This window comes from Trichechus manatus, unplaced genomic scaffold, assembly GCF_000243295.1.
Source record: "Trichechus manatus latirostris isolate Lorelei unplaced genomic scaffold, TriManLat1.0 scaffold00167, whole genome shotgun sequence".
Taxonomy (NCBI): domain Eukaryota; kingdom Metazoa; phylum Chordata; class Mammalia; order Sirenia; family Trichechidae; genus Trichechus; species Trichechus manatus.
The window spans coordinates 3609437-3627521 of record NW_004444103.1 but is presented as its reverse complement, the minus strand read 5'-3'; the positions used below and the strand labels follow the sequence as shown (position 1 = coordinate 3627521).

At 35.3% G+C, this 18085-nt stretch overlaps 1 protein-coding gene across 2 annotated transcripts in view; it reads left to right on the top strand.

Moving 5' to 3' along the window:
• The window catches only part of ING3 (inhibitor of growth family member 3), a 24123-nt gene extending 8003 nt beyond the window's left edge, over window positions 1-16120 (top strand). Inside the window, exons 5-12 of one of the 2 annotated variants that reach the window (XM_004386544.1) lie at window positions 5883-5979; window positions 7865-7936; window positions 8721-8840; window positions 9123-9280; window positions 9893-10086; window positions 10319-10511; window positions 12813-12851; window positions 15185-16120. In XM_004386544.1, the coding sequence (XP_004386601.1) occupies window positions 5883-5979; window positions 7865-7936; window positions 8721-8840; window positions 9123-9280; window positions 9893-10086; window positions 10319-10511; window positions 12813-12851; window positions 15185-15301 (990 nt within the window). In that variant the 3' untranslated portion in view covers window positions 15302-16120. The remainder of the gene's footprint in view (window positions 1-5882; window positions 5980-7864; window positions 7937-8720; window positions 8841-9122; window positions 9281-9892; window positions 10087-10318; window positions 10512-12812; window positions 12852-15184) is intronic. The other variant, XM_023740915.1, reaches the window with a different exon arrangement.
• The last annotated feature ends 1965 nt before the right edge of the window (window positions 16121-18085 follow it).

Genomic DNA, 18085 nt, shown 5'->3' with positions numbered 1-18085 from the left:
GATTTATTAAATGCTAAAGCTGATATTGAAGCCCTGGTGGCGCAATGGTTAAGAGCTATGGCTGTTAACCAAAATGTCAGCAGTTCAAATCCAGCAGGCGCTGCTTGGAAACCACATGGGGCAGTTCTTCTCTGTCCTGTAGGGTTGCTATGAGTCAGAATCGTTTCGACAGGTTAAAGCTGATATTACTATGCAAAGCATTGACAGTACTGGACATCAGTTAACTCATTCTTAGTAAAGTCTTTATTACCTTCATAGAATCAAATACTATTAAGGGTCCTAATCAAGGTCCCTGAGGGTATGTTAGATTCTTACTCATTTTTTATTCATTCTTACTCAGAGCCTGGCACAGTAGGTTAGTTGAATGGTGAACAGAAGGACAAAGAAGGTTGTCAAGATGATCTCATTCTTTATTTCCAACTCGTCATTTGCTTTCCACTTTTATGGTTTTTGTGATATCTACCTACTAACTATATATCAATTTACTTAGCAAATCTTAAGTGAAATGTATTTAAGAGGAAAACTTAATATTACGAATTTGATATAGTATAAATGAATTTGATACTAATATCATGATTAATTATTACAGTGTTAATTTTGCACTGCCTTTTGAACACTCGTGCAGTCCACTGTATTGCCACAGTGTCTCGTGGTGTTTGAGCAGATTATGTTTGAGGGTCAGGCATTTCGTTGGCTAGCTTTGCAGGTAATTGCAGTCAAACATAAGGAAATTATTGACTTGTTCAGTAGAGAAGTCACAAAAAGGTCTAACTATGTCAGATCAGTTATACTCTCTGAGATAGCAAGAGTAAACATCCAAGTAAAAGTCTTTATAAATATTAAACAGAAGTTAAATTCCTATAAAATTTAACATTTGAGAGCTTAGCCTACTTTAGAAGTGAGTGAGTGGAACATAATGTAAATGTCAAACTATAGTAATTTTTATTTGTAGACCATTTACCCAATAAGTGTGGTACTTTGTACAGTTTTATGTGGGGGGATACAGCTTTCATTCATTGAGCACATGTTGATAGAGCTCCAGCCTTGAGCATCAGTGGTGCTGGATGTGCAGTAATGACAGACAGGCAATGAACAGGCCAGCTATTAAGTAATGATCATTTCAGGTAGTGATAAGTGCTGTGAAGGAAATAAGCATTGTGATGAGAGAGAGAGAATATGAAAAACTGAGGAGGCTGTTGTCAAGAGTGTAGTCAGGATGAGTGCAGGCTGAGGAGGGGACATTAGAGGTGGTACCTGGAAAATGAGAAAGAGCCAGCCACGTGAAGAGCTTTTAGGAGAAGCATTTCAGGCAGGTGGTATACAAAATCTGAGGTGAAAAAAGGGTTGGCGTGTTGAACCAGAAAAGGGGTCCGTGTGTGTGTGTGTGGTTCCTCTGTAGTGAGAAAGGAGAGGGGTGGTATGAGCAGAAGGAGACTCAGGCAGGAGCCAACTCAAGCGGAGCCTTGATGGCCAGTGGGAGGAGTGTGGTTTCTGTTCTAAAAGCATCAGGATGCCAGTGAAGAGTTTCAAACAAGGGAGTGAAATGCACCCTCAGAGCAGATTGTGTATATACCTATATTATTATTATGGTAATTTTAAGTAAACCTGTACTTTTACAGATTTTAAAATTCAGCAAGTTACTTTATAGTTGTGTTAGATGTCTTCCCACAGTGTTTTATATAGCGTGATATTTCATTGTATTAGTTTTGATTGAAATACTTTATTTACTTTTAAAGTCAGTGGTAAACTTTTTATTCCTATGACCAGCACTGCACTGATTACCTCATTTATTAAGGAAAGAAACCAAACAGCATAGTATCTGTAAATGAAGAAATTTTGTGGAATTGAAGAGATTCGGTAGAGCAAATTGACAGTTTATTTTAGTAGTTGTTTCAGTGGAATTTGACTAATAGGGGAACAAAATCTGTCCTATTAAAATAATTTCTTTCTAGAATCCTGATACTCCTAAATAGTCATTACACACTTAGTTGTGTTCCTCAGCCAGATGTCACCGTCATAAGGATGTATTTGATTGTAATACCTAATAAAGTTGATTTATGTGTCTTCTGATAAAATCTGAGCTCTTCATTAATGCTTGAATGATTTTAGCAGTCTCTTGTAGTGCTCAGTACCCTTGAACTTGCCTTTTTTTAATATCCTGAGATGGGTATAGTTCAGGCTCACATTTTACGTATAACTTTGAGAGTTCTTCACCTGATACTCTAATTAAAGAAATGTATTGTGTGAGTTTGACCTTTTGATTTGTTTCTTATCCTTACTGTCTTTTAAAAAGATGAGTAAACATACTTTGTCTGCTGAGGCCTCAAATATTTGTCTCATTCTAAAGCTGGATTAAATTTTCATCTAGTTTGAATGTAATTTAGAGATGTAAAGTATCATTTTCATGACTTTATCATCAGAAATAATTTGCCACCATAGTTCCTTTTTCTTCCTGAATTTATTCACTGTTACCAGGTCTTTTCACAGATGGAAATATTCTCTAACTGCCATAGATTTCAGTGTAGAACGTTATAGATGGGCTGAGTGCCAATTCTGAAAGGGAAAGCTAGACATCTAAATTTTAGAATTTGACTATTAGAAGTGGTAGAACACATAGAAACTTTTTTAAAGCTGTATTTAATTCAGTTTGGATCTATCAGTGACACATTTAAAAATTTGGAAAACTGGGAGAGTTAAAACAGAAAGAAAAAAGGATTACACTCTGCAAAAATGTTGAAGGATGAAGGGTTTTTTGTTTTGTGCAGAGGATCCAAGTGTGACTTATATATCTTTATGGTCACGGACACATGGACAAGTAATGTTGACAGAATTTCCTTTGTCTCTAAAGAGATCAGAAAAAGGATAATAGGTTTAAATATAAAGTAGCTATGATTTTGGGTTATGATTAGGAGCCTCTTTGGCTAGTGGTTATGGACATTACACAGGGAACAAATCAATAATTAGACTCTATTGTCATCCTTATGTTAGGAACCTATGTCTAATGGGAAGTCTTTCTCAATTGGCTCAGTACCCTCTTCAGTACTGTAAGTCATTCTTACGGGGCTAGGTCTGCATGTAGAGGGAAGGGTAAGTTAGGTTCTTGCTTTACCTGATAACTATAGGGCCATTATGGTGATCAGCTAGAATAGGTGTTTTACCCGTTCAAAATCATGTAGGTGAAGGGAGTGCACGTTATAGATTTCAGTCAAGTTCAATTCAGCTCTTGGTATGGCTACTTAAATACTGTTTAAGAATCCTTATAGCTTAAGTTAAATCTTGTGATCAGCTTACTTTCTGACTTCTAAATTGATTTATACAGCAGTGGTGAATCTAAGAAAAATAATTCTCATTGGCTAGTAAATGTTTATAGTAATAATCAGTTCACAGTATTTTCTCCGTACCGGGAGGTGGGACTGCTTGGAACCCAGCTTAGAAGGTTGTCTGTCACCATGTGGTTAAGGCTGTTCTGTGATTGTTTGTTTTAATTATAAACTTGGTTCCTAAAGTATTAATTCCTTGGATTTCATTGCCTTTTCTGAGCTATCTAGTATCAGAAATTTCATCATTTTCTTCAGGAAACATTTCTCAAACTTATTTTACGGTTTCACTCTTTTATGTGTAATAAATCCCATCAGTAGTATTGTTAACAAAATGAAGCCTTTCTTAAATGCAGAGGTGGAGTGAGTTGGGGTGGGGGTTGTGTATAGTGTGGGGAAAAAAATGTCTTCATCTCACCTAAGCCCATCCTCCCAACTAAGTTTCTGATTATCTGTCTGTGTTATATATATATATATAGTATATACCTCTTATAGGCCACAGTACTTTCTTTTCTTTGAGCATGCCTTTTCTGTTTCTTTCTCTGTGCATTGTTTAATTATTGCACGGTCTTTCCATCTATTTGAATATAATCCATTCTCTTTGTTTTTCTGTCTCTGTACATTTGTTTGATTATTCCCCCTTTCTTTCCATCTATTTGAATATAATCCATTCTTCACTCTATTTACTCATATATCCTTTGTGTCTACTGCAGCCCAGTGTTATATTTTTTCTTTATGTGCAACTTCTGGCCCTTTTTGAACTGTTGTTTATTTGTTGTATCTAGGGTCTGTATTTTTAATTATTCTTATGTATAAATTTTGATTTGTCAGCTAAATCCTAATTCCTATGAAGGCAGAGATTCCTTCCCATTTTCCAAGTATCCTCCATTTAACCCGGTGCTAAAGACATTGTAGTAACTCAATATTTATTATTGGAATAATTGTAGTTAAAAATGGTGGTGAAGTGTTTTTATTGCATTAAATGGTCTTGGAACTTAAATATGAGTATTTTTTTCTGATTTCCCTTGAGATTAAATTTTGACAATGAAAGAGAAATCTGTGAATAACTGAGGTCTGTGTTCACACTTTACTATTGGAAGGGAGGTTCCATTAAAGGATGCTCAATTACCTGCAGATTCTTTGAATAGAAGCAAGTGTCAATAATACGTGATGTTTAAGTATTCTAATTCCAACTTCTGCCAAGACTCTGAAAAGTAACTGTGAAGATGGAGGGAACACTGGGCTTTAAATTATTGAAAAATTACAAACCAATACTCCAGTGGTTGCCGTTAATATAAAAAATACAAACAATAATACTCCTATTCTTTCAACTTGAATTATGTTATTCTGAGTTAAAAAAAAAAAAAAAACAGGTTGATTCCCACATGCAGAAGTTCAGAGGGCATTGCTAGGTGTAAATGGTGAAGCACAGTTTATTTACATGTAGGTCAAAGTTAAATCCATTATGCTATATGACTTCAGACATATCACTTAACTCCTCTGAGGCTTAGTTTCTTCATTTATAAAATGGAGACAATAATAACCTACCTCAAAAGATTAGAGTGAGGGCTAGAAAAGATAGGCCATCTAAAGTACCAAGCATATTAATTGGTCTCTTCATAGGCATCTAACGCATGTAAGTCCTCTTTTGCTCCTTCTCCCTCATGTTAGATACACATTAATTAAAAGTCTAATTTAAAGTTTTTGCCTTCATACTGTAACATAGCACATTTGATATTTGTAAGGAAATTATTCCTAACTATTAACAGTGATCCAATGGAAAATTAAACTTTGAAAAATGATGTTAAATAATATACGTGAATAGTTTTAAAAGAAGTAGTGTTTTTTGTTTTACTTCAAAGTTATACATTTTGAAAAAATATTTAAAAATATATTTAATATTAAGCTAAAAATGTATTAAGACATTGTTGCTAGTTGGAGGAGTAAAATAAAATTTTGCCACCTCAGTAGGGGCAATAGTATTGCAGTAAGCTATTTTAACCAGGTTCTTTGGGTACTGGAGTTTTCTGGCTAAAAACCCTTTTGTCTTTTACATAAATAATTGCAAGTATAATGGTCTACTTTCTTACCTTAGAAAAATGCATGTACGGAAGGTAGTAGCCTCTTTGTAGACTGAAGATCTTTTGTTCATTCATTCTAAATGGCAGTATAGATGGCCTTATTAAGTAGGAAGAGATTAGGCCAAAAATAAGCACAAGGCATACTATGAGAAGTTACCGACCTTCTGCCCCTCTTGCCACCTTCAAATTCCTAACATCAGTTTTGCTTTAATTTTCATATTCCCACTTCTTCCTGAAATGGAGTTGAAAACATATCTAACAAATTAGATATTCTGGTTTCTTAAAATTTAAAATTTATTAAAGGGACTTGAGAGATTATTTAGTCTAATACCCTCATTTTATAGACTGAAGACCTGAGGCATAGGTTAATTGACTTGCTCAAGCGGATTGACTAAGAGAAACAAAGATGGAGGTGCCCTTATTAAACTGACACTTTAACAGTGTCCCAAATTTTGGTGGTTATCTTTGATCTTCTTTGAAACAGGTAGATCGACACTTGAGAAAGCTGGATCAGGAACTGGCTAAGTTTAAAATGGAGCTGGAAGCTGATAATGCTGGAATTACAGAAATATTAGAGAGGCGTAAGTAAAATTTACAGTTCTCCATCAATATCGGACAGTACATGTGCAACATCAAATCACTGAGAAGACGTGTGTCCTATAAAGGCTTTTCAGAGTCTGCCCTTCGGTGGATGGTGGCTTCCGGGGTGGATGGCTTGCACCCTTGCAGTAGGAAATGTTTGTGACATGGATACTGAGACAATATAGGATGTCATCCTTAGACACTCTTTATGAAAATAACAGTACATCATTCCTTTTTAAAAATATCCACCTATTGCTAATAAGATGAGTGAGGAGAACTAAATATAACCATCTAGAATAAAAGTTAACCCATATGTCATTAAATGTTTTGATTTAGCCCTGCCTATTTATACATTTAAACTTTAAGGAAGATCTTTTTTTTTTTTTTTTAAAAAAAAGGCCCTTTTTTCTTCTTAAGAACTACCTCAAGGCCTTTCCTCAACTGACACACACACAGTGTCTCTGTCTCTCTTTATATATATACCTGTATATATTCATATTGTATATATAGAGAGAGAGATTGTAGTTGATTCCATAACAGTTCCTGTTTTTCTTAAACTTTCCCTTATCAGTAGGAAACCATTTTAATTTTTCTTTGCAAGGCTTGACTTATCTCCTGCTATAACTTAACCCTTATCACTTCTTGGGTTTAACTTAGGACACTTCCCAAAAATGGAGGCATGAGCTTTGTTCTTAACTAGTTTAGCATTTGTTCCAACCTAAATATGATAATATACATAAAAGGAGATAAAGTGGTGCTCGGCACGGAGTAGGTACCCACTGAATGTTAGTTGAAACAAATATTATAGCTAATTTCTACCAGAATTTAATTAAAAGGGTTCAAACATCTTTTCTTTCTTGGAGCATTTCAACAGGAAGAACATGTACACGTTTCTGCACATAGATGAAAGTTTATTTTCGGTGTTAGGTTATGCACCTCCCTGTATGCTCACTAGACATCAGCCGGAGAAGAAACCAGGCGTGAATCCATCTCAGTATCCACAGTTGCATTTTTGTATTCAAAAGTAGATCCATCACTTTAGATGATAATCTGTTTGTGGTACTTTTTTTTTCTGATGGAGCTCTAGAACTGAGGACAGTAAATATTTTGAGACCAAATAAAATATTCTGTAGTTGTTTTGATTTTTTTGGAAATGCTGATGATAGCCATGAATAACTAATTCATGCCTATTCAGTACTGCAGGAAGGTTACTAAAGCATCCTCACTAAGGGCACAGACATACGAAACTAACTTGGATCAAGTTATAAAAGCTGCTTCACCCTGTTTTCTGCCATAATTTCATCTCAAGGGATCAAAAATAAACCCAGAAAATTTCTTTGAAATTATTTTAAAGCTTGGTGGTAGAGATTCTGTTCCTCACTTTTCACAAAGAAAATCCCTAACTTCTTTTAGGAAGTTTTTATTATATCATTTTAATGATCAAAGAATTTTCTTTCATACAGTAATGTCCCCATTGCCTAGAACTTCAGGATCTCCCGTCAAAAGGCTTTCAACTCAGTAAAACTAGGTTGAGTTTTTCAGCTCTTATCAGTAGTGGGGTTATAATGTCTGTTCATCCTTTATGTGGTACCCACTGTGGTAAGTTGCCTGATTAGACATCAGCATGCCTTGAGCCCTTTTGTACTTAAGGTGAATATTGGGAAATGGATCGTCTATTGTTTAGAGAGAGGATAGCTCAGGGTGAAATGGGCAGTGGTGACCCTCTAACATGTCTGGCTAAGATGATGCTACAGGCATGTACATCAGAGTTGCCAGTGCTCTGCTGGGTAGTGTGGGATGCAGTGCCTGTACTTGGTTGATTTTTAAAGCTCCTTGGTAACATTTAATGGTGATGTATCTCTGTGCTTCTGTCTTTTTTTTTAGGATCTTTGGAATTAGATACTCCTTCACAGCCAGTGAATAATCACCATGCTCATTCACATACTCCAGTGGAAAGTAAGTTTGGTTTAGTGCAACTAAAATGTTAAATACAATCAGAATATTAACTACAATCATTATGTTACATGTATATTCTCTTTTATTAGTTCTGCATACTCTATTGCAAAATAAATATCTTTCTCTTCTTTTTTTTGTGGGGTATATTTTTTCACTGCAATTACTGACTTATCTTTTTCATATGGGAAATGCATATTTGACTTGGGAACAATCTTCTCCCTGGAATTCATAGAGGAAGAATGTATAGTGCTTCCTACCTGCAGTACAAGCATGCTAGACAATAAACTATTGTGTGGTAGGCCCTTTTTTCATCCTTGTTTCTCCACTGCTTAGAGTATACTGTTTGTTGGGCATACAGTAAGGTCTCAAATGGTTAGTGAGTTTAGTGAGTAAATGAATGGTTAGATAGATGGCTGTTGGGGGGTGGAGGGGTGCTTCTTTTGAAAAATCAATAGTTCAGTAGACAGATTAATTGGAAACTTCTGAATTCTATATAATGTTTTAGAAGCAAAATTTTCTTCAGGTTATATGTGAAATCATGGTGCATCATGGGTTATATTCAGTACTTTGCTTCTGAAGTATTTTAAATGTCTGACAAATCTACCTTTAATAAATAATCTGCCAGAATTCTACTGTTTGACCCATCTTCTGAGAAAAATATCGATCTGTGTTCCACGAGGAACCCCGAGCCTAGCTGTATGGGTTTCTAACTCGATAGAGCTACTGTGCCTTGTCCATCGTTCTCTAAAATGTAAAAACACATGAATTCTTTCTTTATATTCAGAAAGGAAATATAATCCAACTTCTCACCATACAACAACAGATCACATCCCTGAAAAGAAGTTTAAATCTGAAGCTCTTCTATCTACTCTTACATCAGATGCCGCTAAGGAAAATACACTTGGTAATTTTATTATTGAATATAATTGTTTGCTTTTTTGTTTGTGTTAGAATATGGGAAAATGAAAGCAGTTAGGATTAATGAATCATACAGTGTCTACATTTGGTTAAAGTCTATATATGGAGAAAGAAGAAAAAAGAAAAATATGGTAACATTCAACTCAATCTACAGTGATAGAAAATTTTTAAATTTAATGATTATATCTGTGCTGGGAAATTCTGTATTTTCAACTCACTAGTATTACATCTCTCGAACCATTTTTATTTTTTCTTTACTTCTACATAGGATGTCGAAATAATAATTCCACAGCCTCTTCCAATAATGCTTACAATGTGAACCCCTCCCAGCCCCTGGCATCCTATAACATTGGCTCATTATCTTCAGGAACTGGTGCCGGGGCAATTACCATGGCAGCAGCTCAAGCAGTTCAAGCTACAGCTCAGGTACAAAGGAAAAGGTTTGGAGACAGAATGGTACATTTTGTCTGAGTTATTGGCCAGCCCTAATAAAAACAAGTCAGTGTGAATGAATAGAGATTTCTTACATTGTATAGTTTCCTTTTTTTAAAATTACAGCCTTATGATATCTGATAGTTTATTTAACAAAATGAATATACAGGAAGTACCTGATTGATAATGAAAAGTAACAAATAGATTGACACAGTCTTACGCAGATCCCTTCCCACAAAAATTGGACATATTGCCTGTGTTCTTGGCTGCAATCCACAGCACATGCTAGGGTGAACAATACTTTCATCTCTTTACCAGTTCCAGGGCTTTCTCTTAGCCTCAGAACTTAGGTTACTTGAGTTTGTTCACTTCTGTACAATGTGTCCATCTTCCAAATTAAGAAGTTAACCAATCCCTGATTACTTCATAACTGTGTAAAAGTTAATTTTAAATCTTTATATAAAATAGCTTAAATTACAGTGATGAGCAGTAATGGTTTAAACACAGTAAATACTGGATAGAAGAAAATAATACTGTAACTTGTAAGACTGAGAAAGAAAATACACATTTATGTATGTTAATACTATCAATGAATGTCTATTTAAGATGAAAGAGGGACGAAGAACATCAAGTTTAAAAGCCAGTTATGAAGCGTTTAAGAATAATGACTTTCAGCTGGGAAAAGAATTTTCGATGCCCAGGGAAACAACTGGCTATTCATCATCTTCGGCACTCATGACTACGTTAACGCAGAACGCCAGCTCATCAGCAGCTGACTCCCGGAGTGGGAGAAAGAGCAAGTACGTTTTACTGTTACAGTAGCCCTGTACCTTTACTAAGCACTCAAGTCTACTTAGCATCCCAGCTGGACTTCTTTATTTTAAACATCAGGCTATAACGGATCAGGACAGGATGAACATTAATTTATACATTTATAATTATATTTATAATTTAATGTTAAATATTTATGCTTTTGATGTCATTCCATTTCTTCTGGATGATGAGCAAATAAAACTGATACTATTTTTTCAGAAATAACAACAAGTCTTCCAGCCAGCAGTCATCATCTTCCTCCTCCTCCTCTTCGTTGTCATCATGTTCTTCAACATCTACTGCAGTGCAAGAAATCTCTCAGCAGACAACAGTAGTACCAGAATCTGATTCAAACAGTCAGGTCGATTGGACTTATGACCCAAATGAGCCACGCTATTGCATTTGTAATCAGGTAAAAGTCCAGTATTTGTCTGTAGAAGCATAATCTGAATAAACTAGAAAAAAGAGAACTGTTTAAGGACTGTTTTTACTCCATTTAAAACATCTTGGCTCTTTTAATACAACTTACTCACCCTTATAAAAATGATGTGTTTGCTGTAAGTACAAAGAGTATGAAGAAAGATGTAAATCCATTATCTGTCTTCAGATATAAGCTGTAATTAAACATTTTGATGTACCACTGATATATGTCCATACATATGTACACAAATACACGAGTGTGTGTATATGAGTTTGACAGTTAAAATCACAGTATATACTTTTTTGTAACCTTTTCTCACTAAATCATGTTTATTGAACATGGTTTTTCTTTAAAGTCATTTTTTTCCTTATAACTATTTATATACAGGTATACCATAACTTATTTAACCAATATCCAGCTGTAGATTATTTTAGTGGCTTTAATTTTTTTGAAATTATAAATGACATTATGATAGACATTTTTAAAATATAATCTATTTTACACATGTAATCTCCTAGCATAATCTTTTAGCATTAAAATTGTTACAGATATTTGCTACAGAGTGCAAAAATGTTTCCTAGAACTTTATTTACAAAACTTTATGAGCATGCCCATTTTGCTAAACCCTGTCTAACACTGGATATTATTCTCTTAAAAACCATGTCACGGTTTGATACTTCTGTATCACATGATTATTTCAATTTACATTAATAGTAAGATTGGACCTTTTCTGGCCATTTTTATTTCTTCTTTTATGTATTGATGCCTAATGATATTTCTACTGTCTTTGCCATACATATTATAAAACATTTTCTTGGTTTAGGTTTTTTTAAAATTCTTTTATTCTAAAATTGCAAATTTTTGTAGTTTTGACTGGAATTTTTTTTTTATTTTTTTATGAGGTCGGCCATGGATTACATGCTTAGAAAGGCTTCCTCCCCTTTTTCTCTTCTCCCCTGATAATATGTCTTGCATTTTCTTCTAGTTTTCGTATAGTTTTATCTAGTACTTGATATTCTTTGATTTTTCCATATTTAAATCTTTAATTTATCTGCAATTTATTGTTTTTTTATGGTGTGAGTTGCCAGTCTAATTAAAAAAAAAAAAAATTAACAGTTTTCCGTTGTTTTACCTTCACCTGGTAAACATTTTATACTATAAAAGATTAAGAAAGAAATAGCCTGTAAACATTCTGGTAATAAAAGTAGGTTCCTTACAAAAGAACAAAATCAGATTGGCGTCTGTAACACTAAAAAACTAGATGGTGATGGCTGTGCTTAGCACTTTGAGGGAAAAATCAGTACAGTTCCCTCACAGTACTGATGCTCAGAAGAGTTGTTGCTCCTGGGCATAGGACCATATAAAGACTTTCTCACTCATGCAGGGGATCGGAAAGCATGCCACCTAGTTAACCCAGCCTGAAAAATTAAGTCTATTAAGAGCTTAGGAGCCCTAGTGGCACACTCATTAAGAGCTTGGCTGCTAACCAAAAGGTCAACAGTTCGAATCTTCCAGTTGCTCTGCAGGAGAAAGATGTAGCAAGCTACTACCATAAAAAGTACAGCCTTGGAAACCCTATGGGGCAGTCCTACACTACCCTAGAGGGTCCCTATGGGTCAGAGTTGACAACAATGAGATTATTTTTTGGTATTAACAGCTTAAATGAATTCATGGATTAGGAAGTTGTGCTGTAAAGTGCTAGTAGTGAACAACAAAGATGAGAAAGAATATATAGTAGATAATAAATGTAGACGTTTCAGTGGATTGTACTATTTACTGCAAAAATATAAATAACCTAACGTGATCCAAGAAGCAAAAACCTTAAATAAAAATAACCAAGAAAGAAGCTTAAAAGTTTTAAAACAACAACAACAAAACCCATCCACAAAGGTGGTTCCTGGTTTATAGAGTGAGTTATTTTAGACTTTGAAAGAACGGATAATTTCTGTGTATCTCCCCTCCCCTCTCACCCCCCCTTAAAAATGTTTTAGAAAATGATATACCCTGATTCTCAGTGTAATTATATATTCATATCATGAAACTCATTGCTGTTGAGTTGATTCCGACTCACAGCGACACTATAGGACAGAGTAGAACTGCCCCATATGATTTCCAAGGCTGTAATCGTCATAGAAGTAGACTACCACAGCTTTCTAACTGTGGAGCTGTTGGTGAGCCTTATATTTCCCTCTGTTTTTGACCGTATCATGAATACCCTTGAATATCCAGTTACCTTGGATTTAGATGCTTGTTATGTAGCCATAGTAAAAATACTTAATTTCCTTTTATCAGGTATCCTATGGTGAGATGGTGGGATGTGATAACCAAGATGTAAGTATTGAAAGTTTCCTGTTCGAGATTGAAAATAGTCATAGGTTATTACTTGAATATTTTTCTTTTGTACTGTGTCTCTTGGTCTAAGAAAACAGATTTGCAGTTATGTTAATTTGGGGATATCGATAATCTTAAATATTCAGTCATGTTGTATTAACAGATGTATTAACTATTCCTCTCCAGAAGTGGGTAATGTCCTTTGATTTGTTTCCAGTTAATTTTATGGGTTTGTGTAAAGGTCATATTCTCCAAGTGTAATGCTGTATGAAAATTAGAAATACTTCCTCTTTGTTTGCTAAAGAATATTGTGTCTACTAGAATATAGTTCGTTTACCACCCTGAAGATCTGGAACCTAAAAACAATACGTTCTTTTAGGGAGCATGATGTTAAGGTGAAGGGTGGGAATGTCGGGGATCTAGTGTGAAAGTTTTTCCTCCTGTTGGTATTTCCTACGTACTCTTTGCAGATGCCAGCTAATAAGAGCCATGCCTGATAATAAAAGAAGCTTGAAAAGAAAGACGTCTTATTTCTTTTTTAGGAAGCTTATTTTGTTTAGAGATTTTTTTTTTGTTTTTTTTTTTTTAATTAACTGCTGAGTATCTTTTTGTCTTGTAATTTTAACCCTTAAGCTTTCCTACCACTCAGCCCCCTTTTATCATCTTCATTCCGTTAAAAGCAGAACACTGAGTTCTATAGAACTAGTGATCAGGAACATCAGAATGCTAACATTAAGACTAAGAGTTTTGATTTTGTCAGACAATCTGAAGATTGAGGAGGGTTGGCTTGCATTAAAATTTGCACTTGCCCTGATCTGGGAGGATACCAACATGTCTTCTTAGGTGCCCAGCCATTTTAAGAACACAACTGTAAACTGTCTTCAAGGATATTTAGTGAAAATGAATGAGAGTTCTGTGAATAGCAGTGTTTTACACTCTGATTCCTTTCATTCCCGGGTGTGCTCTTGTGAGTGAGCTTTTCTGTGGAAGTGGAGAGCCGCTTAGTATGTTGCAGAGAGGAATACTTTTCTCTGTGCCTCTAGGAACAGGTACACCAGAAAGGAAACCCAGGCGTCCCTTTATATCTTCAGTTACAACTAGCTTATTCCACTTTATGAGGGAGTGAATAAGGCTGAATGTGCAATGAAATCTTTAAAATCCTTTTATCTTCTATCTAAGAGGTGCATCCGTCTCACTTCTTTTTGTCCTTGAGAGTTGACATCAATTTACTCTTCAGTTTAATAAAAATTAATGAATTTTCAGTTCTTTATTTAGGATCATGAGAATAGATTACATAACCTCAGAGTTACCAAAGATGCTTAATTTGTCTGTGTCTTCATGTCTTTATGTTTGAAGCTTATCAGATGGACTAAGTGATCTTAAATAATCTTGATCTAAAAATTCTGATACTAGGCCTCTTATTAAATTAACAGTCTACTGGGCTTTTTTTTTTTTTAAAGTGTGCTTTAAGTGAAAGTTTACAGTTCAAGTCAGTTTCTCATACAAAAATTTATACACACATTGCTATGTGATCCTAGCTGCTCCCCCTATAATGTGACAGCACACTCCTTTCTACCCCGGATTTCCCGTGTCCATTCAACCAGCTCCTGTCCCTTTTTGCCTTCTCACCTCCAGGCAGGAGCTGCCCATTTAGTCTCATGTATGTACTTGAGCTAAGAAGAACTCTCTTCACAAGTATCATTTTATGTCCCATAGTCCAGACTAATCTTTGTCTGAAGAGTTGGCTTCAGAAATGGTTTCAGTTCTGGGCTGACGGAGAGTCTGGGGGCCATGTCTTCCAGGGTCCCTCCAATCTCAGTCATACCATTAAGTCTGGTCCTTTCACTAGAATTTGAGTTCTGCTTCCCACTTTTCTCCTGCTCCATCAGGGACTTCGCTGTGTTCCCTGTCAGGGTGGTCATTGGTGGTAGCCAGGCACCATCTAATTCTTCTGGTGTCAGGCTGATGGAGTCTCTGGTTTATGTGGTCCTTTCTGTCTCTTGGGCTAATATTTTCCTTGTGTCTTTGGCGTTCTTCATTCTCCTTTACTCCAGGTGGACTGGGACCAATTGATGTATCTTAGATGGGCGCTTGCTAGCTTTTAAGACCCCAGACGCCACTCACCAGAGTGGGATGCAGGACATTTTCTTAATGAACTTTGTTATGCCATTTGACCCAGATGTCCCCTGAAACCATGGTCCATAGACCCCTCGAAGTGTTTGGGTGTATTCAGGAAACTTCTTAGCTTTTAGTGTAGTTCTACTGGGCATATTTTAATGTGTTCTCTAATCTTTAGAGGTGCTAAAAACTTTTTTTGCAATTTTGCTTTCTAGTGCCCTATAGAATGGTTCCATTATGGATGTGTTGGATTGACGGAGGCACCAAAAGGAAAGTGGTACTGTCCACAATGCACGGCTGCCATGAAGAGGAGGGGCAGCCGACACAAATAAGAGTGGCCATTCCACGTGAGGAAGGAAAAAACTTCAGCTTAATATTTTATATAGGACTTTAAGAAAAAAGAAAAGGGAAAGAAGAAACAACGCATTTCTCAGCAACTGCTTAAAGGATTTATATAGACAATCCTATAAGATCTTGAACTATAAATTTTATGGATTGTATTTTAATAATGTAAGTAAATTATTTATGCACTCCTGGTGTGCTCTGAATATTATTCCAGTTAGCCTTGGATTATTTCAGTGGCCAACACATGCAGACATTTGTACTCCTCAACCATTTTCTCAAAGTAATGGGCATTCTATAATTTAGACTTCAAAGAATTCCAACAATGAAGATTTTAAGAAAAGTATTTTATATTCAACAGGTATATTCTGCTGCATGTACTGTACTCCAGAGCTGTTATGTAACACTGTACATAAATGGTTGCAAAAAAAAAAAAAAGTCAGTGCTTCTTTCAGAAGACTTTAAGATAATGGTTTTTAAAATGCCTTTATAATAAGCTTCATTTCTTTGTGAAACTAAATTCAGCAGGCTGAAGAAAATGGTTCGTGTAATAAAGTGGGCTGGCATCCTCTAGAGTACCTAGGTACATAAACAGAAACTCCTGTAGTTAAAAACTGATCTGTGCCATTATTCTTTATATGTTTCTGCATCCAAATAGAATGCAGTTCATGAGGGTGGGAGGGGGGCTGAAGAGGGGAAAAGGGTGTTAAAGTGATACATTTTTATACCAAATGTGTTTATTTTTTTGTGCAAGTAATCCTTAAAATTGGAATTGTATTAGGTGTTAAAATAAAGTTTTTAAAAAATTACTTGTATTTATACTTCACACACTTAATAATGAAAATTTCTTGAATTCCAATTAACTTCCAAGATTCATAATCTAAAAAATGAGAGAGACCCAGAACAAGAATGCTGAGAAATCTGTGATTTCTTTACTAATAATGTTTGGAATTTGTGATGTGAAAATAAGGGAAAGACATTTTTAATGTAAATTTGAAATGCAAATGTATTTTTCTAGAACATCTCTCTGGTTTTTCCTTCAAAGTATAAGGAACATGAGAGAAGTCTAATTACAGCAGATAAAATGAAAATAATTGTTGTAGATGTTTTGACTTGAGGCAATGTGGCCAATTTCAATAAAAATCCCCCTGGATTGGAGCTTAAAGTTCAGCTTTATTGATACGAGAGTTCGTACAGATTTTGAAATCACTCTGAACCCGATGGCCGTCGAGTCAATTCCAACTCATAGCAACCCTATAGGACAGAGTAGAACTGCCCCATAGAGTCTCCAAGGAGCAGCTGGTGGATTCGAACTGCGACCTTTTGGTTAGCAGCCAAGCTCTTAACCGCTGCATCACGAGTTGGATCACTCGGGGCCATATTAAATCAGGCTGCGGGAGATCTATAAAGTACTTCTGAATTTTAATCTATAGGTGCTATTTAAATTATAAATTTTGCATAGTGGAGGTTTTATTTAAGGTATAATATCAAGTTCTGGTCAGTAGAAAAGTCCTTAAAGCTGTTTAAATATTACATCATATTTCTTATGTATTGAACTTACTAGGTCTGTCAGATTTCTGCTTTAATTAAGACCACATATGAGCCTCTTAGAACTTATTCAGAAAACAGTGTAAAATCTATGCAATACGACCCACAAGGGTATGGATTAGATAGGGGATTTCCAATATCTCATCCAGCTTTGAAATTCCATGATTCGAAGCTGCTGCAGTCTGATTTTATAAATGTGTCAGACCATAAAACTAAGTTAGGTTGATTTGTGGGTACCCATGATACTCAATATTTTCACAGAGATTTTATAAACTTTGAAGAAGTAATATATAATGTAGTATTCATTTAGCTTACTAGCGTGTTGCTTGGAGATGCTGAATTGTATCATTGACATCCTCTAATGATACATTAAGTCTTCACACTTTTTTTATAGGAATTGGTCAAAGGAAAAAGCCTTATGTACAGTCTTATTGTAAGAGAAAGTTCCTTGTGTGGTCAGGAACATCCTCATTTCAGCTGTTGCACAGCCCCTTTCAGTCTGTGAATTCCACTTCTTACACCACATCGCTCAGACATTGAATATTTTATGAAGTGCATATAAAGAAGTAAACCAGAATTTCGTGCGATTATTTAGTAATGTGGTGGGACCTGCTAGTATCTGAGATGCAAATTATGGGCCAAATATGGAACTACCTCGTCCAAAAACAAAAAAATGTGGCCAACTATTAATGGTTCTTTGCGGCATTTATACCAAGAGGTATAATGAGTATTTTGGGCATTATAAAATACACATTCAGAATCTTTGTTGTACAAAACTCATGTAACAATTGGTGTCACAAATAATCCAAATGTGGGTTCACAGTTTATGTAGGTGGTGAAAATTGAGGCCTTAACTGCTGTGGAGTGTATATTAAAATGTTCGTGGTGACACATGTAAAGCAATAAATGGCTTAAATAAATGCCTAAACGATGCTGAGTGTTTGATAAACATACAGTCATTCTTTCCAAAGGCAGTTAATTATTTTGCTCTTTTCTCTTTTAAAGCAAATTCCACATATTGTAAGTTTTTTAAGCCCAGGTTTTTGTAGTGCTGTCTGTCGTTAGACCTTAGAAATGGTCATGTAGATCTCATTAATTAATTTCTTAAATCTTAGAGAAGTAAATGCTTAATAAATGTGGACTGTAAGGGGGTAAGAAACTCTGAATGTGTAGCTATTGCAGTGTTTTTCCTTGACTTTCACAGTTTTCTTTTTAAAGAAATCTTT